The 24,017-nt window shown below is 44.7% G+C and overlaps 1 protein-coding gene, 1 long non-coding RNA gene and 1 other non-coding gene across 12 annotated transcripts; 2 read left to right on the top strand and 1 right to left on the bottom strand.

The window, feature by feature from the left end:
- Window positions 1–2,095: 2,095 nt before the first annotated feature.
- LOC111590966 (U2 spliceosomal RNA) lies at window positions 2,096–2,287 on the top strand. The gene has a single exon (XR_004856747.1). It is a non-coding gene; the product is annotated as a U2 spliceosomal RNA (small nuclear RNA).
- A 957-nt stretch (window positions 2,288–3,244) lies between these two features.
- On the top strand, window positions 3,245–5,253 carry LOC103646260 (indole-2-monooxygenase-like). Its single transcript, XM_008670988.2, has 2 exons — window positions 3,245–3,898; window positions 4,028–5,253. The coding sequence occupies exons 1-2, from the start codon at window positions 3,245–3,247 to the stop codon at window positions 5,105–5,107; spliced, it is 1,734 nt and encodes a 577-aa protein (XP_008669210.2). The 3' UTR covers window positions 5,108–5,253.
- Window positions 5,254–8,621: 3,368 nt separating this feature from the next.
- On the bottom strand, window positions 8,622–16,222 carry LOC103646259 (uncharacterized). Of its 10 annotated transcripts, none has more exons than XR_004856172.1 (8): window positions 15,684–16,222; window positions 15,408–15,513; window positions 14,636–14,717; window positions 14,423–14,556; window positions 13,608–13,738; window positions 13,237–13,379; window positions 9,311–9,552; window positions 8,622–9,198 (listed from the first exon to the last, which is right to left on the bottom strand). It is a non-coding gene; the product is annotated as an uncharacterized lncRNA (long non-coding RNA). The 10 variants fall into 10 exon arrangements; XR_002267135.2 differs by having other exon boundaries at window positions 14,636–15,133; window positions 15,408–15,575; window positions 15,684–15,999; XR_002267134.2 differs by having other exon boundaries at window positions 14,636–15,133; window positions 15,684–15,999.
- Window positions 16,223–24,017: the final 7,795 nt, after the last annotated feature.

Here is a 24,017-nt window from a genome sequence, read left to right as displayed (position 1 = left end):
TACCCCAAGCTGACTCAGGCTACGGGAAACAAGATCGGCGTCCCATCTGGCTCGCTCCGCCAGACAAGCAATGATGGCGCCCCGCACGCTCTATGACGACGGCGGCTCTCAGCCCCCTTACGGAAGCAAGAGGACGTCAGCAAGGACTCGACAGCTCCGATAGCTGTCCTTCCGCCAGGCTCTAGCGCTCCTCCGACGGCCACGACACCACACGAACCGGGTGCCAAAACCTCTCCAGCTTCCACGATGGCATGTACTTAGGGCGCTAGCTCTCCTCCGCTAGACACGTTAGCACTCTGTTACACCCCCCATTGTACACCTGGATCCTCTCCTTACGCCTATAAAAGGAAGGACCAGGGCCCTCTTACAGGAGGTTGGCCGCGCGGGGAAGAGAACGGGACAGGCGCTCGCGTGAGGCCGCTCGCTCCCTCCCGCGTGGACGCTTGTAACCCCCTACTGCAAGCACACCCGACCTGGGCACGGGACAAACACGAAGGCCGCGGGATTTCCATCTCTCTCTCTCCGGCTGCCTCTCCCCCCCTGCGCGCTCCGTCTCGCGCCGACCCATCTGGGCTGGGGCACGCGGCGACAGTTTACTCGTCGGTCCATGGACCCCCCGGTCTCGAAACGCCGACATAATGGGGTGACTAAACTTTAGTTCTTTAGTCATAAGAGATGACTAAAAGGGACTAAGTAGGAATTTTACCTTATTTGTTCTCTTCATTTTCTTTTTGCAGCAATCATCCACTAATTAATATGGACAATACAATCATTATTTATAGCAATTAATGCTCTTTAGTCCGGTTTAGTCACCGGAGTCAAACGAGGCACTTTAGTGACTCTAAATTTTAGTCTAGTGACTAAAGGAACCAAACAAGGCATAAATTTGGTAATTATAATAAAAAAGCTCTATAGATAACTCTTTAAATTTAATAGCTCTCTATTCATACATCTTCACTCTATTCTTAGATAGACTGCTTCACTCATTATACAGAGCTTAAAATTTACAGAGTCTGTTGGACTAATATACTTTTTTTGTGAAATCTATTTTATAGAGTAGCTAAATTAGTAAATCTAACTAATTTTTTAGCTAATCTATTGAAGTTGCCTTGTCTTTTTCCTTGATGACGATGAAGGGTGTAACAGTCTCAGTTCATATATGATTTCGACAGGCATGTTCTACCAAGCAATCATTCAGACAAGTGATTAATATTGGCGATGCATACTTTATGATATACTAAATATATGTCCGTACGTTGCTACGAAATCAATATGATAAAATATATTGATATGCAAAAATAATTATTGTTATTTTATATTTTTTAGCATCATTAAAAATGGATGTTTACTGGCAACTGGCAAGGGATATATGAAGCTCCATTGTAGATCGATCGAGCTCTGTAAACTGTAGTGGCACCATTTCGTTACCATGGAGAACCTTGCAGGGCAACAACTCGTTTATGAGGTGACGAGTCTACGAGCATTGCTTCTGCTCCTCCTCCCTTCCTCTTCCTCATCATGCGCTACACGTGAACCTGGATCTCTCCCTCCTAGGAGAGACTCTATAAGAGGGAGGAAATATCCTAGGGTTGTCTTGGAAATGATAGGTCACCGAAGAAGTCTCTAAACAATATGGAATCGAGGAGGGGTGAAGATTGAGGATGAGAAAGACTAATAACTGTTACTCATATAGCAATAAAGTAAAGGAACTGGTAAATAAATTGATTTGATCAATGAGTGATGCCTCAATTGACTATACCCTCTTTATATATATATATATATATATATATATATATATATATATATATATATATATATATATATATATATAGGGTAGAGGTCTGGACCTGTGCTAGATGCTTCCCAACGGATTCCCGCACGATTCGTTGGATAAGGACGTGCGGGATAAGGACTCTTGCCTGAGTTAATCTAATCACAGACCATCCAGGCTACATCGGCAGACCATCCAGACCACATGGTCGGACCATCCGACCGTGCCCAGGTGCCAAACCTGGTGCTCAACAACCACCTCACTAATTGAAGGAGGACGAGCAGCCGAGCATGCTATAAAAGGGGTATGTCTTCTTTTTAACCCATGCCTTTCTCGACTTTTTGGTTAAGATAAAGTGTAGTATATGCAGTTTAATATCTGGCATGTGGGTCATATGCCCACTTTAATTTTAATTTTACTTTATGGGGAGGGTCCACTTTAATTTTAAATTTATTTTTTTGTCGGGAGGGTCTATCACATTGATTTGCCACTGGACCGATGATTGACATACCGTGCAACACACGTGCATTGTACTAGTATCTCTAAATCATCTCCCTATACATAATACACCATATTTCTAGTATATTTTAAATTATTTTTTTCATATATGTATTTGTCATAGTCTAAAAAGGTACACATATTAGTTCCATGTTTAATTTTTAATTTAGAGCATAAAAAATTTAGGGGAAAGAGAGTGAACATACTAGATTTAGGGGTAGGAGGGTCTGCTTCTAAATTTAGGGTGTCTTTTAGGGACGACCGTTATAGTTTTAGGGTGTCTATAAATGTTTAATATGTATTTGGTAGATCGTAAATATGGTCGTATAGATATCATTATTTATAGAGTGAAGTTTGAAATAGAAGGCGAGAAATGTAATAAGATAGAAGAGCCACTAGAGATAGCCTTTAGGGTGATTACAACCTATCTAGCAGTTTACCATATGATCATTTAAAACACGATTTTACAACTTAGATTGTATTATTCATAGATTAAGGCCATGCTTATTTCTTTAGTCTAGGGACTAAAGTTTAGTTAGGAGACTAAAGTTTAGTCTCTAACATGTTTGGTTCTAGGGACTAAAATTAATAAGAATATACTAAATGACACATAAAAAGACTATAATAGCCTTTAACATTCTCCTGTTATTAGTATAATTGAATTAAATGAGGGGCAAATGTGGAATTAATATGGTTTAGTCCCTTTTAGCCACATCTTCAGGGACTAAGGACTAAAGCAATTTAGTCCCTGTTTTAGTCCTACCGTTTGATAATTTAGTAACTAAATGAGACTAAAATAGAGGGACTAATCTTTAGTTTCTCAAACCAAACGGGGCCTAAAATTTAAATATAAAAATATGTGGTCAGACTATAGATAGCCTTAGGGGTTAATCATTGCCTACAGTCTTTCCAAATCCCATCGCTCTAAATAATAATAAATTCGAAATGTTTGTATCACGTGAGTGACGTATACACATGATGTGGTCGTCGATGGTGTCCGTCTTCTACTCGCAAGTGGCAAGCGATATATCAAGCTCCATATCGATCGAGCTCTGTAAACCGGAGCGGCGGCACCATTTCGTTACCATGGAGAACCTGGCAGGGCAGCAGTTCGTTTATGAGGTGACGAGTCTACGAGCATTGTTTCTGCTGCTGCTCCTCTCTCCCTTCCTCTTCCTCATCATGCGCAACGCGCGAGCAACAACACTAATGTTCGATACCAAGAGGACAAGGGGCCACCGGCAGCCTGCAGATCGGCAGCAGAGCCTCCCGCCGTCGCCTCCGGCAGTGCCTGTCCTCGGCCACCTGCACCTCGTCGGCTCTCTCCCGCACGTCTCCCTCCGCAGCCTCGCCAGGACGCTTGGCGCGGACCTCATGCTGCTCCGCCTGGGCTCCACGCCGGTGCTGGTCGTGTCGTCGTCCAGCGCCGCCGAGGCCGTGCTGCGCACGCACGACCACGTGTTCGCGTCGCGGCCGCACGCCCTGGTCTCCGAGGTCGTCCTGTACGGTCCGTCCGACGTCGGGTTCGCGCCGCACGGCGACTGCTGGCGGCGGGGGCGGAAGCTCATCACCACGCACCTTCTCAGCGTCAACAGGGTGCAGTCGTTCCGCCACGCCCGGGAAGAAGAGGTACCTACCTGATCATGATTCATGAATGGAATTTTCTACGCGTGGTTAGTTACGTACTGCGGTTATTTGACGCGGCCGACACACACGCTGTGCCTGCCTGGTACTGGACGTCTGGACTACTGGTGGTAGGTGAGCGTGGTGATGGGCCGGATCGCCGAGGCGGCGGCCGCTGGTGCGGCGGTGGACGTGGGCGAGCTGCTCGGCTCGTTCACGAACGACCTAGCGTGCCGCGCCGTGATGGGCAAGTCCTTCCGGAGCGAGGGTCGCAACAAGCTGTTCCGGGAGCTTGTCCTCGACACCACCAAGCTGCTGGTCGGCTTCAACGTCGAGGACTTCTTCCCCTTCCTGGCTCGCTTCGGCGTGCTCAGCAAGCTGGTCCGCGCCAAGTCCGAGAGACTGAGGAGGAGGTGGGACGAGCTACTCGATAGGCTGATCGAGGATCGTGAGAGCAAGTATGAGGCGGCGGCGGCGAGTGATCTCAAGGACGATGATGACGATAACTTCATACATGTCTTGCTCTCCGTTCGACAGGAGTACGGCCATATTACGAGGGAGCAAATGAAAGCTCTCCTGCAGGACGTGTTTATCGGGGGGATAGACTCCACATCTTCGCTGCTCGAGTTCACCATGGCTGAGCTCATGCGGAAACCACGAGTGATGAACAAGCTCCAAGCCGAGGTAAGGAGCAGCACGCCCGAGGGGCATGATGGAGTCGTCGGCGAAGACAGCCTGGAGCACATGGCCTACCTGAGGGCCGTCACAAAAGAGTCCCTCCGGATCCATAACGTGACGCCGCTCCTGGCCCCGCACCTGTCCATGGATAGCTGCACCATCGATGGCTACACGGTCCCCGTCGGGGTGCAGGTCCTGATCAACTCTTGGGCCATCGGCAGGGACACGCGCTACTGGGGCGACGATGCTGAGGAGTTCGTCCCTGAGAGGTTCATGGATGGCGGCAGCGCCGTTCATGTCAGCTTCAAGGGGAGTGACTTCGAGTTCCTGCCATTCGGGTCTGGACGAAGGATGTGCGCCGGGGTGAACTTCGCGATGGCCACGGTAGAGCTAATGTTGGCGAACCTCGTGCATCGTTTTGACTGGGATTTACCACCGGGGCAGGAGGGTCGCGACATTGATGTGTCGCAGGTGTTCGGACTAGTAGTCCGCCGGAAAAAGAAACTTCTCTTGGTTCCAAAATTACGTGTATACTAGCATCCCCCTCCCCGCACCCAAGATATACTGGGCTGTTGCATATATGTATGTACTGCAATAAAGGTTGCCTATATGTAAGCTTACGACATTACTTGTACTGGGTATATGATGCAATAATGTTATTAGAAATTTAAGTACATTCGATACTAATTTAATCCAGAAAAATATTAATAGCATGTTTACAACATGAAAAAGTTGCACGTCACCACCGGAATCCGACTTTTGACAGATGCTTATTGCTTTGCCAAAGTTAATTTATCGGACATTCGGCAAAACACACTTTGTCTAGTGCCACACTTGGCAAAAGAAAACACTCGGCGACGAACATTTTTGTCGAGCTCGGCATAAAAAGGCTATCGACAAAGAAACGCCCAACTCCCGTCAAAACTAGGCACTCAACAATTCGCTGTAAGCAGCCAACGTCCGTTACCTATGACGAGTGCATGAGTCAGACATTCGGCAATATTTTTCTTTGCCAAGTGCCCAAGTAAGACACTCGACAAACACATATTCTGTCGAGTGTGTCTTTTATAGCCACTTGGCAAGGTTTATTTTATTTTTTCCCCAAACTTTTTGTGGAGTGTTTCTACAGTTTTTGTACCTACATGTTTAATATTGGTACATTTCTCAAAATGTTTGCTATATTTGTTGGATTTAGTTCATTTAATTGAATTAATTTGGATAATTCAAATTTGAACGGTAAGTCACCCGAAAAATAGCAAATAATGAATGCAAAAATGATATTCATGTTATTGAGCACAAGTTACGGCCTAAATCAGGAATGAACTAGAAATTTCGAACACCATTTTCACGAGACATGACCGCGACTTGCAATGCAATTGTTTTAAAATTATAGAAAATACAAAAAAGTCAGAAAATCATCAAACTGTCAAAATGTCATGATACCATATATATATATATATATATATATATATATATATATATATATATATATATATATATATATATATATATATATATATATATATATATATATATATATATATATATATACTAGGTGAGTGCCCGTGCGTTGCAACGGAACCGTATAAGAACACGATAACTTATGTACATAGGTGTGTTATATTGTTATGAGAAAATGTTTCGGAATCTATTTGTGATCCTACCCATACATTAATTTTGTTACTTTAATCTAGCTATTTCACCATTACATTGCAACCATCAGTACCATATATAGACTTATATATATGATTTTAATAATGTCATTGAGCTATAATGACAACACGATTAGGGAAGTGTAATTTACAACTCAAATCTCAGAAAAAGGTACTAAGAAAGCACGAAAATAAGGTAATTAGCTCTGTCACATGAACCAAGTGAACAATGAAATATCTCCATTCCAGCAAACAACATGACAGCCTAAAACACGGAAAAAGATCATTACAATATTGACCATATATCATGGCCATCACCATTGTCATCATTTATCAAGCATGGATAATATCAATCACATCGCGCACCTCCAGCATGCATTGAAAGCTTTGTTTCCACCCCTAATGATGAAGAGGTCAAAGCAGAGGCCCTTGGCGGAGCGACGACGCGGGCGTCCCGGACGAGCTTGCCGCACCAAGCGAGGCGAAATTGCTCGAGCACGTGCGCGAGGTGCGCGACATCGGTGCAGGTCCGGAGCGCGGTGACCGCGGAAGCGAGGCCGACGTCCATGTAGAGGCAGGGCTTAAAATACCACATGAGCATGAGCTGATGAGAATATTATTTGTAAACACATGCTCAATATAAATAAGTCACAAGATATTTAGAATTGAAAAAACAAACTTTTTTAAGGTTCATGCCTTCATGGCAGTCACCCAGCCAATGTTTCTCCGTGGGTAAAATCAAAAGATAGGTAAAAACTGAGTAGAGCTCACAGGATTTCAATAAGCACGAAAACGTAGTAAGGTACATGATGTTGTGCGCAATGCACAAAGATCACTATGAGGTAAAAAAGTGTAACAAGATTGGCGTGTAGAGCGAGGGCGTCCTTGAGCTAGCTGTCTACTCTGATGTTCAGCTCGTCATTTTTGTTTGGAGAAACCATATTTGACGGATAGAAGCTACTCTCTGATGTTTCATTTTTTCTAAGGGCGTCTAAACTGTGCTGATATCAGATGAGTTGTCTAGGAGAGAGATCTTTGTACAAAACAAAGATGCGCATATTCAGATACTTAGAGAGAATACATGCTGCGTCATCAATCATCGGTTTAAGGTAGGAGCCGAGATCTACAATGAATATGTCCATTCTACAGATGCTAAAAACAGCTTGCTAGAATGTTCCTATTTGAGCATTCTAGGTATTAGGATATACCTACTTGAATCCATATATATCAGAAAAGGCGTTGTTCATCGCATCTTATACCGACTCCATTATTCTCAAACAACTCCATTCCTTTTCATGAATAAGCCACTAAACCACCGACCACCAGATTCTTACAAGTCATAAAGGAAGCTTTATTGAATTTTCACATATAAATGAGATATGACTCAGGTACACATTGCATAAGGTACAAATATATTTGAACATCGACTCAGGTACACAACGCACGGGCCTCCTCGCTGTCGCTGCCATCTGAACCTGAATCTGAATCACCTTCCTCGACGCCTTCATCCGTCTCAGCGTCAGACATCGACTCCTCGTTTCCAGCTCCGCTCCTGGACATTTGCTTCCTGAATTTAGGATCAACAATCCCAATCATGGCACTAAGAACACGGCGATCATCGGTTATTTTGGAACTGGCCTGCTCAACATTATTCTGGCTCCCAGCCGCCTGGCCCTCTGAGTTCACTAAAGTTAGCAAAGCATCAGCTGCCACACTACCTCCATCTTCATCTCGCTCTGTAGCATCGCCCAAGCTCCTTGGAGATTCGTTTTCCCCATTGACAGATGGAGCTGTTTCCACTGGAATGTAATCGGCATACTTCCTTAGAATGTAACGGGCACCTGCTAGCTTATTATATATTAGCTGTTGTGCCCCTTATTACACTGACACTGACTGATGGATAAGATAGATTGGTTTCACTGCATCCCCAAGTCCAAGTACACCGCGAGACATCAGACATAAGCATGCAGTACTTACACCCCCTCTGTTGCCAAATATAATGCAGGCCTCTCCCCTTTCCCTCTCCGCTTTCTGCAGCCCGACTTGGACTCATCACAACACGTACGTTTAAATAGTAACTAAGTAAGTGTCGTGCGTTGCGACGGTGTAAAAATTATTCAATAAATGTTAGTACACAACAATTACAACAAATATTTGGAAACGAACAAGAAAAGATTCTATTGTGCTCTAATTAACTTGACTAAGTTTTAGTATCGCATGTTTTAGTTCAGAGGGCCTTCCAATGTTTATAGGAAAAGCTTCTGCCAGACTAACTGTAGTGTATACCAGAGACTCAAACAGATACATATACACAGATAATGATAAAAAAACAGCTGTTCTTGTTTCCCTGCCGGCTGAAAATTGCGGCTGGATGTGACATCCTGAAGATACTCAAGGAGTGACCAAATTGAAGTGATGTTGCAATTGCAGGCGTTCGTTGCCCGTGCCGCTAACCAGTATTCACATGCGTAGGGAAAGTGTTACTTACAACTTAAATCACAAGAAAAGGGCACTAAGAAAGCACAGAAACAAGATAATCAACTGTGTCACAAAGAACCAATTCAATAGCACATCTCCATTCCACCAAACAACATGACATCCTAAAACCCCAAAAAAATAAAAAGATCAACACAATGTGCAGGGAAAGGAAAAACAATGGCCTGCAGCTAATTCCCAACAGGAACTTCGGTGGCCGTGCGCTTCCTTAGCTTGGCGCGCGTCACACGGATCAGTCTCCTCCATCGGTGTAGATACTGATCAGGTGGAATGTTGTTTGCGGCTGCAGCAGTCTCCGAGGCGACGGCGATGCTACTCTCGAATACCTCGCCGAGCCCTGGAACCTTCTTATCTGGATTTCTCGGGTGGTCCTGTAGTTCCGATGTGAAACAGGCTGACATTGCCAACGGAGCAATGACTCAGTGGAGTCATTCTGAATCAAGGGAGTGAGGTATCCAGAATCTCGGTCCCTACAGAACCCTGCGCAGCAGAGGCAAATCATTAGAGGAAATAAATTAAAGCAAGGAGATTCTTAACACCTCATGTTGTGGGTATTCCACCTACAGTAATTGCCGAAAGCAAGTATTCCTACCAAACAAAAACTGGAAGCTGCATGAAAATTTAAAGGCACCATTGCTTTGCTTGGCTGCACTGACAAGAGTAGCTTGGATTGTTTTCAGGTTCGGGTAGAAGTGGCTTATGTTCATATAGGCAAAGCGCAAACTGAAGCCATCCACACTTCTTTGGTTGTTGCTCAAATCCTGCATATGAAAACGTCTTCTTGAATGCAACACCATTCACCAAAAAAGAGTCTCTCATGGTACTTCCAGGAACCTAAGATACATCATACTATCATATATTAATGTCTTATCATGAAAATCAAATACATATTATATTATGTGGCACGCCAAGTATGTAAAGCCTGTAATTTACGGGGCACAAAGCTATTAAAAAATAATGGCAATCAAAAGGCTAAGAACTATCTGCAGTCTAACAGAAAAAATGGCTAAGGGCCTGTTTGTTTACCCCAATAGATTATATAATCTGGATTATTTTTGGAGGATTATATAATCTGGATTATATAATTTGGATTATATAATCTGAGTAGTCATGTTTGTTTACCCAGATTATCTGGCGTGTTTCTGTTGGACGGCGGGCTTCTCCGATCCGATAGGCGCAAAAACGATTCGGTAGATTATAATGGCAATGGTGGGTAATTTCTAGGAAACTTGAAAGGGTAGTGGGGAAGTGGGAAAAAAATAATCTGAAATAAGCACCTCCTCACTTGCTTATGGATTATCATAATCCAAGGGGTTAGATTATATAATCTAGGCAAATAAGCTAGACTGTTTGTTTGCCTCTTAGAATTATTTAATCCAGATTATATAATCTGGGGGTAAACAAACAGGCCCTAAGTCTGAGATTGTGAATCTCTGAAAACAACAGTGATTAGCTGTTTTTGAAGCAGATTTCTGAATAATTTTATATTACCACCTTGGACCATAGTAGAAAAAATGGGATGTACAAAACTGTGGACAATATTAGGTGGTACTTTCTGTATAATAAAATTTCAAATTTAAATGGAGCCCCAAGGATTGCAGTGTATCTGTCAACAACCATTGCATTATCAGGACAGAAACCTGCAAATGGTCGGTTAGATGGGAGTTTTGGAGACCAGCTAAGTTTCTGGACATAAGACCCATGAACCTAGACAAGCATCAGCAAGAAAGATTGAGTGATCCTCAAATTGGACAATTTGACTTAGAAAGGGAAAAATACAGGAAACAGCCTACAATTTCCAATTTTCGAATTGTGAACTTGAGAAAGTTCAGATAAGTAATTAGAGTACCTTTGAGCTCAAAAATGAACCTGGTCTTGCATTACAAGCTTAAGTATACTAAGACCTATCAACAATTGGTTTTTTGCTAAGTATGAAGGCAATGCAAAACAGCTATTCAAACCATTAGTGTATGCAGAAATTGTAAGCCAGAGTTGAAGCATGACAAGAAAATTGAGGTTCGGGTACTTTGAAGAGCAAAATATGGAATAACTTTTTTCTATCAAAAGCTAAAAAGATCTGAGACTTCCTAGTATGTCCAAACATGTACCACCCCTTTTTCTCATGTGCCTTCCTAATTTGTAGAAGAAAATTGAGGCGACTAAGATTGCTGTAAGAAGCCCCTGCCAATTACTGGGACCAGTCTCTCCTTGTTGGTTCAAACAATTAATGATGCTTCTCTTGTGACAAATATAACACACGAGTGGCAGATATAAATAATTCTAAGTGCATAGAAATAGCACCTTGCTTAAAAATTGCGAGTAACATTTAAAAATTAACTATACAAGTACTTTCATCAAATATAATTGTTGGTATTAGACAATTCAACAAGCTCAGACCAAAAAAATCAAAGGGACAATTGGTGTGAGTATCTGACGCTCTATCAATACATAGAGATGGCTATTATTGGGCATGAAGGTGCTATTCAGCCTCCAAATGAACATGTACCCGTGCGTTGCGACGGCACAGAAAAATCTTGACATAATTCTAGCATCCATTCAACCATTCAGGATAGTGTTAAAAAATGTCAAGACAATAAAAAATTGTAATTCTACAACCAGTTCATTACGAAATTTGAAGATGAGAATCATTTGGACCCTAGCCATTGTCGTAATAATGATTTTGGTTGCCCCAAACTATAAATGATCATCATTCTTCTTGCCCAAACTTCTAGCGCCTCGATGTGTTAGAGTCGAACTGTTCAACCTTAACTGAAACCTCGAATCCAGTAGTGCTTTGTGCATCTATCGAACATAACGATGTCCTGCTAATGTGGTCCAGTTCAGAAAACCGTTCCTATGCCTATGTTCAAAAGGTAAAAGAGAAATCATCAAAGCACAAGTTCGAGATACAATACCACTTGATGAAAGCAATAAAAATACAAATGGGTTTGATAGCCAAAAGAAAAGGCAACAAACTCTGTCGAACTAAAGTTCCAACAACTTCAACATTAATAAAAGAACCTCGATTAATAAACAAACTCTACAGAACTGTAAGCTCCAGACTTCATTTGTATTATCATCTACATTTGCAGCATGAGAACTTGGTCTTCGATTTATACCTTTATTAGACATATTATTTGCACCCTATTTCTCATATTTATTGTTTTCCCTTTGTTCAAATCAAAAGGTTTTATGATTTCATTATGTGCATATTATTCTACAGGAAATGATTGCTTGCTCCAGGTTGTTCGGGAGAAGGTGCAGCCGTGTAGGTGAACTTGAAATATTCCCTTTGGAAATGTTGTTAGATAATTCCGCCTTCAAAACTGATTTGGTTGGGGTGATAGCAGCAGCTGGAGCAAGTGAATAAACGACACACCTTAAACATAAATAAATGAGACGAATTCGGTTTATGTGCATGTCTGAGCAGAGAAGCAAGGGCGGGCTCACGTTGGGCTGACTGGGGCATGGGGTCCCACTCAATTTTCTGGTTTCAGTGGAGTTTTATCTTATTCATTGTAGCTATAAAGGTCCATTAGTAAGTAGGTTTCTATTTAGGCCCCCACTCAGGTTTTGGGCCCCACTCAAACTTCTGGCTTTGCTCACCACTTCAAAGAAGGGGTAATGTAGTTGGGAGCATGTAGACTTCCTATACTATACAAAGGATGTCAGATATGATGCAGGCTACTGTACTGCCAGAAGAAGAGAAATATTTTGCCGCAGTACATGCAGCCAATGGTTTCAACTTTCAAGTCCCTTTCTGCATCCCACATGTCTTTTTCTGTCTCGAGAAATTTGGTCACTTTGTATTGACTAATATTTCTTGTATATGAGTTTGGTTTTCTGCTTCCTCGCTAAGAGAAAAATGGAGGGTCTAGGGGCATGCACATGATAATTAGGTACTATCCAACAACAACATTTTTTTCTATGCTTTCATTGTTTCTGAAATTTTCAGACTCACGCCAGAAAACTGGATTTCCACTACAGGTGTTATCTTGCAGGTGTGAATCATTAATTGGATCTCTTGTGAGGTACTTTAATAGATCATAGAAGATGCATATAGTATGATAGTTACTGTTGAAGAAAGTATTATATCAGTTAGCTTTTAGTTGGCAACATGGATTTGAATTATCAAAGTACCAACTCGCAGATCAGAATTTTCGAAATTATATTAATACTATCTCCACCCAAAAAGAGAGACGTTCTGGTTTTATTTTAAGTGAAATGTCTTATGTTTGACCAAGTTTACATAGAAGATTATTATCATTTTCATGAAAAAACCAGACATTATTTGATTGAATAAGCTACCTAATGTACGACTCTATGTATACCGTAGCCATAGCCACATAGACAGATGTGTTCATTTGCAATATCAGTGTGTCACCTCGAAGACCCAGTGCTCCATGTGGGCTTATGCATTGCCACTATACCCCACATCACATGAAATTTCAAGTAGTTGGTTCACAGTTCGATTGATTCATTTCTTAATGCAGCAACCGAAAGCGTAATCGAATGCACCTGATGATCGATAAGCATTCTCCAGAGGGCGTGCAGCAGCCGCGATGCCTCCCCACCCATGTCTTTGAGGTGCGCGAAACCGCCGCTGCCATGGGTCCATGGCTGGGGCAGAGAGCCAATGCGGAGTTGTTAATAGGATCTGCCTGTTTCAATGCAGCTGGCATAAAAGAGCAATAAAAACTCAACAGATTCATGGTCAGGTGACTTTGGATGTAAAATTTCATTTGTGTGGCTTATATGCATTAGAATTCAGAGAACATAACATTTCATTTGGAGCTAACTTTGCTTGGTAAGAAAACGGGAGACAGACAGTGTTACATCTTGGTAGGGTTAACCCAATCACATAATGGAGTTCAGGTAATGAGAAAAACCTGACAACAATTATTCCAGTGCTCGTGATCCAATTTCATCTCTGGAGTATGTGTTCTACACATAGCGCTGACCGGCTACCAAGCGTTCTGCATTCGCCTAGCACCGATTGACGCAAAGCTATGTTTGTACCCTGCGAAATGGGATGCAAAGTGTTTTCACAGCTGATGTAATCTATTCGATTATGTAATTCCAGTTTCAGATCATGTAATATGCTACTATCATTTTGTAACTTCAACGTCGGGTAATCGGTCAAGCAAATATTTTTATCATAAAAATAGCAAATAGTCTAGCTACGCAACTGTTGCATTTATCTAACATTCTGTTAGAACTACAAAGGCAATACACTTGGCAATGACAGCCTTGGCACAGTTAACATTTTATCTACACTCATCATCCACACTTGAGGGCAGCATGATAGTTTGTCGCAAACATATTGTCAATTCATCATCCTCCCTTTTATCCTTGCACTTCCCCCAGCCTATATGCATACAGGGGCAGAACTAATGTTTACCACCACACTAATGAAAGACAATGATGGGAGATCGCAACTATAACATTTCTACTAAAATGTTCAGCTACATGTATTTAAATGTTTATGTAATACAAGTCTTGCACAAAGAAATCAATTCAAATGATTGTCAGCTTCATATCAACTCTTAGTCACTTGGAACTAAAAACCTTGATCAATGTTGGTCAGATGTTGACAAGAGGCAAGGTTCAAAAGGAAAAAAGGAAATCACCCCATAGGTGAGCCACTTGCCATATATGTTTTCTGTTTAGGAGGATGACAAACCAAGGATGGCAGAGTCCTCACCATATGAAAACTACTCTGGCTTAATCTTCCTCACTAGCATGCTCAAGAAGATAGTTTGCAGATAGCTCCTCATTCCTATCGCAGGCAAAGAATGCTTCAATAACACATGCTCAGTCGAACCCCATGGACTCAAGCTGAATATAAAAAACAAATCAAAAGATGATTTTGTGACCTCAAATGGAGGATCGCAGAGCTCAACAATGTCATGCTTACCCATCCAATGGCCTCCTGTACGTCTGGTGTAACACTAATAACATGAGGCATTTCTTACTCCTCAGGTTGGTCTAAGAATTCCCTAGAGATTTTGAGGAAATGGACAGAAAAATGAGATAACACTATCTATTTATAAAATCGCTAAACAACAATTCACAAAATACCAAAAATCTATGACAATTGGCAAGCTGTAATGAAGTAGACAAAACCAAAAACGAAGGGGGAAATAGTCAAATTTAATCAAATAAGAGAATGATTGCCCCTCCGCCCTCAAAGGGCTCATTTAGTAATTGAAGACACTCATCATGATACTATCAATAAACCTTAGATTTGGAGGATTATTCTTGCTCAATTCAACCAGCATAGGCTATAACGTGCTACCAGCAAAATGTTTAGGCAGGTGCTACATAAGAGGCCATAGAATGTAATCCCAAACAAAGAATACAAAAGCTGCAAAATTTGTGGATTTGTATGGACCATTTCCCGAACTGCTTGAAACTGCAAAATAATTGACATGCTATTAATTATAATTACAACAGTGAGGTTAAATCACAGTAATATCACCATGCTGGGTACAATGACCATGGTGCACATCAATCTTTAGTGTGCATTTAAGTAGGAGTATACAAGGAAGGATGAAGCAAAAAGTTGCGATGGAATTATTTTGGATTTTTATTTGGTGTATATTTTCTAATACTATATTTTTGTATGTAGGGGGAATAAAAGAGAATTAACCCAAAAATCTTAAACAACAAAAAAAGAAAATCAGTACCTGTAGATCCTTTCTATGAACAACAACTTCAGATCTGAAAACGTAGCTAGAGTTTGAGTGGTTGGTTTCGCATAGTAGGAGCATAGGAGAAGGGGTGCACGTACACCTGTGGGAAAATATTTAGTGGAGCGGTGTTTGGAATTCCAATAGGAGTTCGATCAGTTGTGTCTGCTCCTTGATCATCGATTGGAACAGTAACTTCAGATATGAATACGTAGCTAGAGTTTGAGTGCTTGGTTTTGCATAGTAGGAACAGAGGAGAAGGGGTGCACGTACCTGGTGGGTGCGTATCGCCAGTGGAAGTCTCAAAGGCCTGAGTAGGGCGGAGGCAGCAGAGGAGGAGGAAGGCATCATTCCAGGATTTGGGCCCGTGCGATGGGGGCACGGATAGGGGATGGGTTCATGCCATGGCCGCCTAGTATAGAAGGGGGATGCCTACCATGGAAGCTCGACGGTGGGGGCAAGATCCGTGGCTACCTGCGTGGGCACGGCGTGTGCTAGGCGAGATACAGGGCATGGCGGGGGGCGCTGATGTGGAGGAGGTTTTCGGGGGAGCTTCACGCGGCTGATGGCAGAGAGCGGGGGGGGGGGGGGGGGGGGGGGGGGGGCGCGGGGGACGCGGCCGCGGGCGAGGTGGAAGGACGCTGATGGCGGCGGGCGACCGGGGGGCGCTGATGTGGAGGAGGTTTTCGGGGGAGCTTCACGCGGTCGATGGTGGAGAGCGCGCGAGGGACTGGGGAGCACTGATGGTGGAGAGCGGTGGCGCGCGGGGAACCGGGGAGCGCTGATGGCGGAGAGCGGGGGCGCGCGCGCGCGGGAGCACAGTGAAGCTGGTGGACGCCCACAATAGCAATATATATATATATATACTAGGTGAGTGCCTGTGCGTTGCAACGGAAACAAATAATACCACGGTACTGTTATGAGAAAAGATTTCTTAATACATTTGTGATCCTATACATAAATAAATTTTGTTATTTTAATCTAGTTGTTTCACCACTACATTGCAACCATCAGTACCGTACAGACTTTTATATATGATATTTAGGTACACATGTGTTACTATGATTTTTAAATGAATTACCTTGTAATTGATTCAAAAGATCCATAGCGATAATACGTAAGCTTACCAAAGTTTAAGAGAACTTACCCGACAACCAGCCTTCATCATGTGCTTTAAAAGTTAAGGAATTAATACATAAGGAAAACATCATGTGCATTACAAGTTAAGGAATTAATACATAAGGAAAACAAAATAGGAACAAGAATAAAGCATGTCTGGTTGCATATCTAGATTTGTTAGGCGCATAAGAAAAAACATAATCAACCAAAAGTAAAATTCTAACATCCAACATCTTCGACATCCTCGGCATACCATTTGTCCAGTCAACCTTCAAGAACATAGGTCCTTTTCAGGAGCCTTGGCCACCAACCGCTCTCATCTTTCTTGTTCTGGTAGCATATGAATTTATATCTCATCTTTCTTGATCTCTCCCTTTCTGAGAAGGATAACCATCACTCTCACCATACCTACAAAGAAAATCAGATTTAGATGTATCGCAAATAAAGAAAACAAAAACATTTAAACCCACAAAATATTGAGAGCTACAAGTTTGAATGGCATAAATAGAATAGAAGTAAGAAATAGCATGCCCTCTATAGGAAAGCATAAAAACATTGCACTGTAGTTGTTGCGTCATCGTGAGCGATTTCTAACAGTAAAGAATTTAACAGAATGGTTGACCCATCATATGAAGTATGGTTTATATGTACATAGGGGAAAAAGGATACTGCCAGTATTTTCTTGGAAGAACAAAATGGTTGGACTTGCATCTTGTGGAGAAATGCTATGGCAGCTCTCTGTAGCAGCATGTGGTCTTCAGCAGAGAGAGAAAATCACCATGTGGTCTTCAGCAGAGAGAGAACATCTGGTGCTGCACTTCAGCAGGCCATGCATTTCTCCTACAAAGTGTGACCTTATCAATATCTTTAGCCAATACGGTCATGTCAATGAAGTGAAGCCAGATGTTGCAAACAGTGCCAGCTCTGCCCAGGTGATCTTCAAGAGGCGCATGGATGCTGAGGCAGCGTTTGCAGGTGCTAGGAAGATCAATGCCCTTGGACCTGCCCTTGTGAGCTTTCGTCTCACTGACTTCCCAGCTAGTGCTTCAGGAAATAAAGCTTCCCATGTTGGATCAAAGAGTGAATAGTGTTGCTTGACCAGTGAGGTAAAAACGGCTTTCGTCTCGCTGACTTTCGATCTAGATCTGACCACCTTGCTCTTGCTCCAATCCGCGGGCAGAAAAAGGAGGTAGACAAATTAGAAGAGAAATCACAAAGAAGCATAGATCGAGAAGCTGAGATCCTGGTCACTCCCTGAAGAATACGGTGATCTGTTCCTGCTCTGCATGCCTTCGGGCGCCATCACCACCAGCCCGAATGGGCCGACGCCGCACGAGTCCGACAAGGAGGTGTCCTTCTCCACGCACGCGTGCAGCTTGTGAGGATCATGCAGCTACTCGGGGTCCAGCTCCTCAACGTCCTCTAGGCTCTTCAGCACCTCGAACACAACCTCCATGTCCGTATGCATGGCATCGACTATATTGCAAAAAGATAGGAGTAATATGATGCAATGAATCACTAAAATAAATTTTATAGAGGCTAGATCATGGTCTACAGTAATATAAAAACAACAAACAAAACCTATAGTAAACATCATTAATATAACTAACTCAGACCATACAATGAGATACCTGAAGACTATGTCAGTTGTGCCTGGTTGCAGCGGTAAGAAATATCTTGATAGAACATGGATTACATTTTCCATTAGTTTGGTGTCATTTTTCTCATTAGCATGTTGCTGAAAATGGAGAGAATCATAACCAGGTAGCTAGAAAAAATGGGTACCAGAAGACTTTTTTTAACAAAATAACAATAGATAATGAGCAGAACCAATCATTGGTGTTAAATAGTATGCTTCCATAAAGCCTTCAATCATGCATTCATCACATTACCTTAATCAAACCGAATTATTTTTGTCATGATGGAGGGTCAAACAGAAACAGGCACAAAGATTTTTTTGGGTGGGTATGTGTAACGCCCCGAATTTTGCAGTTGAATTTTTTTCTTTTCTTTACTCGCCAAAATTCGGGCGTTACCTTTCCCTTTTCTTTTTCCCCTCGCTAAACCTTGACCTTTTTCAAAGTTTAGCGGGATTCGGTTTGGATCTCCCGTGTAGGAAAAACCCTAAATACTTTATGCTGTTTGATGCACCATGCCGAACCTTGCATTTCTTTTGATTGCTTTGAAAGCGCAATTGCATTCATGTAGAAAGATCGGATTTCGAAAATGTGGAGAAGATCTTTTCTTTCTTTTTTCTCCCTCTCTTTTTCTCTCCTCTTTTTCTCTCTCTCCCGCGCCGTGGGCCGACCCCGGCCGGTCCAGGCCCCTGCGCGCCCCCCCTCTTGGGCCTGGAAGGCCCAGCCGCCCCCTGGCGCCCCCCCCTTGGGCCCAATTGGCCCAGCCGCCCCCCCCCTCTTTCCCTTATTCCCTAACCCTCTCCCTCTCCCCCCCTCATTTTCTCCCTCCCCACCTAAGCCGCCGCCCCTACCCCCTACCCGCCCCCTGCCCTAGGTCGCCGCGCCGCCCCCTGCCGCCGGCCGCCCCTCGCCGTCGATCCCCGACACCGGTGAGCCCCCCCTCCTCCCTCTCTCCCTCCTCCCTCTCTCCCCTCCCCTCCCCCTCCCTGCCCGGCCAAGGCCCGGCCGCCCCCTGTCCGCGCCGGCCGTCCCCCCGCCCCGCCGTGGCCGCTGGCCGGCCCTCGGCCGCGCCCAGCCGGCTCCCGGCCGCCCCCCAGCCCGCGCGCCTGGCCCCCCGGCCAGCCTGTGGCCGCCCGCTCGGCCGCCCAGCCCGACCCCCCCCCCCCCCCCCCGCGCCCGCCTGGCCGCCGGTTCAACCGGCCGGCTCAGCGGCTCAGCCGCCCGGCCAGCCCCGGCCGCGCCCGCGCCCGCGCCCCGCCTAGGGCCGGTTCAACCGCCCTAGGGCCGGTTCAACCGCCCCCCCCCCCTTTCTGTTTTTTTATTTTTTTTATTTTATTTTATTTACTTTCTGTGATCATAATTACTGTATTTTAAGTAGGCTAATCACTGTTCATGCTATGGGAAAATAGGAAGTTTAATTTAAAATTCCGTTATGTTATTGATTCACGTAGTTAATTGTTTACCCTGTGCAATGTTGATCAACTAAAAGTGATTAGGTTTCCATCAGTATATATAAATATATATAACAGAATTATTTTGTTAAAAAACAATTGTGTCATTAGTGCATAAGATTTAACCCCCCTGCGAGACCTTTCCCGTTTCTTTCTAACCATAACAAATGCGTTATCGAATGTCATACTTGATGCATATTCGCTTTATTTGTTATCTTGTATGATGTACTGTTTGTTTCCCAATTTGAATGGATGAATGTATGTATGCTTGCAATCGCATAGAGAACGATCCGGTCGAAGAGCCCGAGGAACTCGCAGGAGAAGCCCCTGAGCAGCAGTCGTTTGGTGGAGGCAAGTGTCCTTTGACCTATCTATGTCCTATTCATTCTTTAATTCACCTCCCGCATTACACATTTATACCTAAGGATTGACTAGCTTTTGTTATCCATGTCCTTGTTTACCTATTTGGGTCGGATTATTACTACTTAGTCTGATGCTATTGCTCAACTCTAATCAATGAACATGATGTGATTATCTATGATACGTTGTTTTCCCGTTCTTCTTTATGATTATACTTGTGGTTTTCAAGGGGGCTCGAGCGGTTTCTCGAGTGCCTCTCAGTAAGGACCTGTTCTATGGATGACCGCCCGGGAAAACAGTGCAACCATGAGGGTGGAATGGGGTGCCCTTAGCTGAATAATTAGAGGATCCGGGGTGTAGTTCACTTAGCCGTCGTGCCGTCAATGGGGCTCGGTGTATGCGGCTCGCTCTGCCAAGTTTGGGTTCGCCCCTTGGGGAGGAGTGCGGTGCATTTAGGAAACCTAACGGGTGGCTACAGCCCCGGGGAATCTTTGTAAAGGCTACGTAGTGAAACCCTGCCTATTCACCTTGGTAGTGTTTAAGGGTTTGATCGGCCCGAGGCAAGAGGGAATCACGGCTTGTGGGTAAAGTGCACAACCTCTGCAGAGTGTTATGAAACTGATATATCAGCCGTGCTCGCGGTTATGAGCGGCCAAGGGAGCTCCAGTGATTAGTGGTACTTGATCAGAGACATTGTGGTACAGGTGGTTATGAGATTGATGGTTTTGGTTATGACTATGGTGCTGGTAAGTGGTATTCTTTCCGTTTGGAAAGGGTACATCGGGTTAATAACTTGGGTAATGCTAAAACTTGGCTTTCTACTAGTAAATAATAATCTGACCAACTAAAAGCAACTGCTTGACTTATCCCCACATAAAGCTAGTCCACTACAGCCAAACGGGATGCTTGCTGAGTATGTTGATGTGTACTCACCCTTGCTCTACACACCAAACCCCCCCCAGGTTGTCAGCATTGCAACCACTGCTCAGGCGAAGATGAAGTTGTGGAAGGAGACTTCCAGGAGTTCCAAGACTACGACGAGTTCTAGGTGTGGGTTAGCGGCAACCCCCAGTCGGCTGCCTGTGAAGGCCGCGTTATCTACGTTTCTTTTCCGCACTTTGATTTATTGTAAGAGCTATATGGACGTCTCAGACGTATGATGTAATCGACTATTATCCCTTTTTAATACTATTTTGAGCACTGTGTGATGATGTCCATATTATGTAGCTGCTGTGTACGTGAATAACTGATCCTGGCACGTACATGGTTCGCATTCGGTTTGCCTTCTAAAACCGGGTGTGACATAAGTGGTATCAAAGCCGTGCTGACTGTAGGACCGCTAACCTAGAGTAGAATGGTCGTTCTAAGGATTATAGACCTCTGTCTCTTCCTTGACTTTGATATCCCTTCAAAAGTTGGTCCTACTGACCAAACCTATGTTCTACTACATATTATACCTTGCTGAAAATTATGTTTTATTCTGATCCTTCATTTACTTATGATTCATTACTTGCTGGTCATATTAATTCTGTTCTCACCCTTTTGCTTGCGATGTCTTTTGTAGATGGCTCGACTTAGACACACTGCACGAAAGTCAGTCATCCCCTTCTTACCCTCCCGCCTTGCTGAGCGTCCGCTTCGCCGTCCCGTGGCCGGACAGTCCAGCCACTTGGAGAGACTACACCACCGCCTGCGTGAGGAGCAGGAGCGTCGACGACAGGAGCAGCAGAGCTCTTCCCTCTCGCTCCACCAGGAGATAGAGTCTGTGAGGAGCTGCTCCCCTGTGCTTCCTCTGGAGCCGCCCCCTGCACCACCACTGGGCGCCCCAGCCTCTGGAGTAGCTGCTGGAGGAGACCCAGACGACGGAGGAGGCGACGACAGCTCGAGCCACGACACCGACTTCTCTGCTAACCCTGAGCCGGAAGGATGGGTTGCTCGACCCATCACTCGCGACGCTGCTCGCGGGTGTCACTTCCATGATGCGCTCGACACCCTGCTACGTCGGGCATTTGACCGGCATACTTGGTCCGTCGAGTATCGCTGTGTGGTCTACCAGCATAGTCGCGGGGTCTACCCGGACCGCTGGGAGGCGACTTGCTTGGTGCGCTGCCCGGAGGACAGTCTCCAGGGTGCAGAGGCCTGTTCAGAGCACTATTCTATCTCTGAGCGGGACTCAGCTGAGGCAGCCATGCAAGATGCTGCACGGCGTGCGCTTTCGCACTACTGCTCGGTTTTCGGTGGGGCAGCTGACGGTCTTGACCTGAAGTATTACCCCCGCCGTTCATCTGGCAGCACAGGAGGCGTGATTGTCTCACCTGTCGGTGAGGGCAATCCTAGGTTGAGCAGCACAGTCAACCTAGCCGCCGTGCTAAACACGGAGCTGGACCATGCATTAGACGAGCTGAGTAGGGCTCGTGCTGAGATCGCCCTGCTGCGGGCTGAGCGCGCGGAACGTCGTTATCTGGACGGTGGTTCCCCCGCTCCCGTTGGGACTCAGCACCCGTACCGCTCACCTCAGCGTGGACACCAGTCTTATGGCAATCCCGCCTGCAAGACCAAGATAAACCTAGAACCATAGATCGTTAGAGTTGGATCTTGTAATTAATACGAAATAAATATATACATGGAAGCTTCAGTCTTAGCGTTAGTCTCGGTCTTAGTTAGTTTTAGTTAGACAGGGTAGTTTGCTATATCCTGTGCATTTATGTTTGTCATGATGAACTATGTTTGGTTTGGATCTTTGTAATGATTGTCACCAGAGTGTGGGTATCCCCTGCATTTTGGTTTACATACTATGTCAATAAAGTTAGTTATATAGTTGGGAAACCCATTATTCTCCTTTCCTCTTTATCTGAGAAGCTGTGTGGTCTGTGTTGGAGATCAGTGAAGATGCTCATCTGTTCAGTGCTGTTGGAGAATTCTATACTCTTTTCTTATGCTGCAAGCTTTGCCAGATCAGTTCTGATGTGTGGTTGCGTTCTGCAGATGTCAGAGAACAGGCGTAGAGGAGGAAGGCGTGCTCAGCAGGAGCGAGCCGCTCCGCAGGATGAGGTGCCCCAGCAGCAGCACCTGCCGCCCCCGCCCCCGATGTCGATCGAGCAGATGTTTCTGATGCAGACTCAGGCAGTTCAAGCCATCGGTCAGACTCTGGCCGCCATTCAGCAGCAGCAGCAGCAGCAGCAACAGCAGCAAGCACCACCCCAGCCTCAGATGCCTCAGATGCCTAGAGATAAGCGTGCTGAATTCATGAGAGGTCATCCACCAACGTTCGCTCATTCTTCCGACCCCATGGATGCTGAAGATTGGCTGCGCACTGTGGAGCGGGAGTTGCATACCGCTCAGTGCGATGACAGGGAGAAAGTTCTGTATGGTCCCCGTCTGTTGAGAGGAGCAGCCCAGTCATGGTGGGAGTCTTACCTCGCCACCCATGCCAACCCCGACACCATCACCTGGGAAGAATTCAGAGGTAGCTTTCGTCAGTACCATGTCCCTGCAGGTCTGATGACAGTGAAGAAGGAGGAGTTCCTGGCCCTTAAGCAAGGGTCATCGTCTGTCAGTGAGTATCGAGACAGGTTTCTGCAATTGTCTCGCTATGCTCCTGAAGATGTCAACACCGACGCCAAGCGACAGTACCGTTTCCTGAGAGGCTTGGTTGACCCTCTGCAGTATCAGCTGATGAACCACACCTTCCCGACATTCCAGCACCTGATTGACAGAGCAATCATGACAGAAAGGAAGCGTAAGGAGATGGAAGATCGTAAGCGCAAGATCAGTGGACCCCAGCCTGGAAGCAGCAGCCGTCCCCGTTTCTCAGGCAATCAACCTCAGCAATTCAGGCAGAACCAGCGTCCACCTCAGCAGCATCAGCAGCGTCAGCAGTATCAGCAGTTCCAAAGGCAGTACCCTCAGAATCAGTACCAGAACCGTCAGAGCAATCAGTCAGGAGGTCAGTTTCAGAAGCAGAATCAGCAAGCACCTCGTCTTCCTGCCCCAGCAAATCAGCAGAACAGTCAGGCAGCACCAGCTCAGGTTGGAAACAG

Source organism: Zea mays, chromosome 2, assembly GCF_902167145.1.
Source record: "Zea mays cultivar B73 chromosome 2, Zm-B73-REFERENCE-NAM-5.0, whole genome shotgun sequence".
Classification (NCBI taxonomy): domain Eukaryota; kingdom Viridiplantae; phylum Streptophyta; class Magnoliopsida; order Poales; family Poaceae; genus Zea; species Zea mays.
The sequence above is the reverse complement of the archived record's forward strand: the minus strand, read 5'-3'. Positions and strand labels throughout refer to the sequence as shown.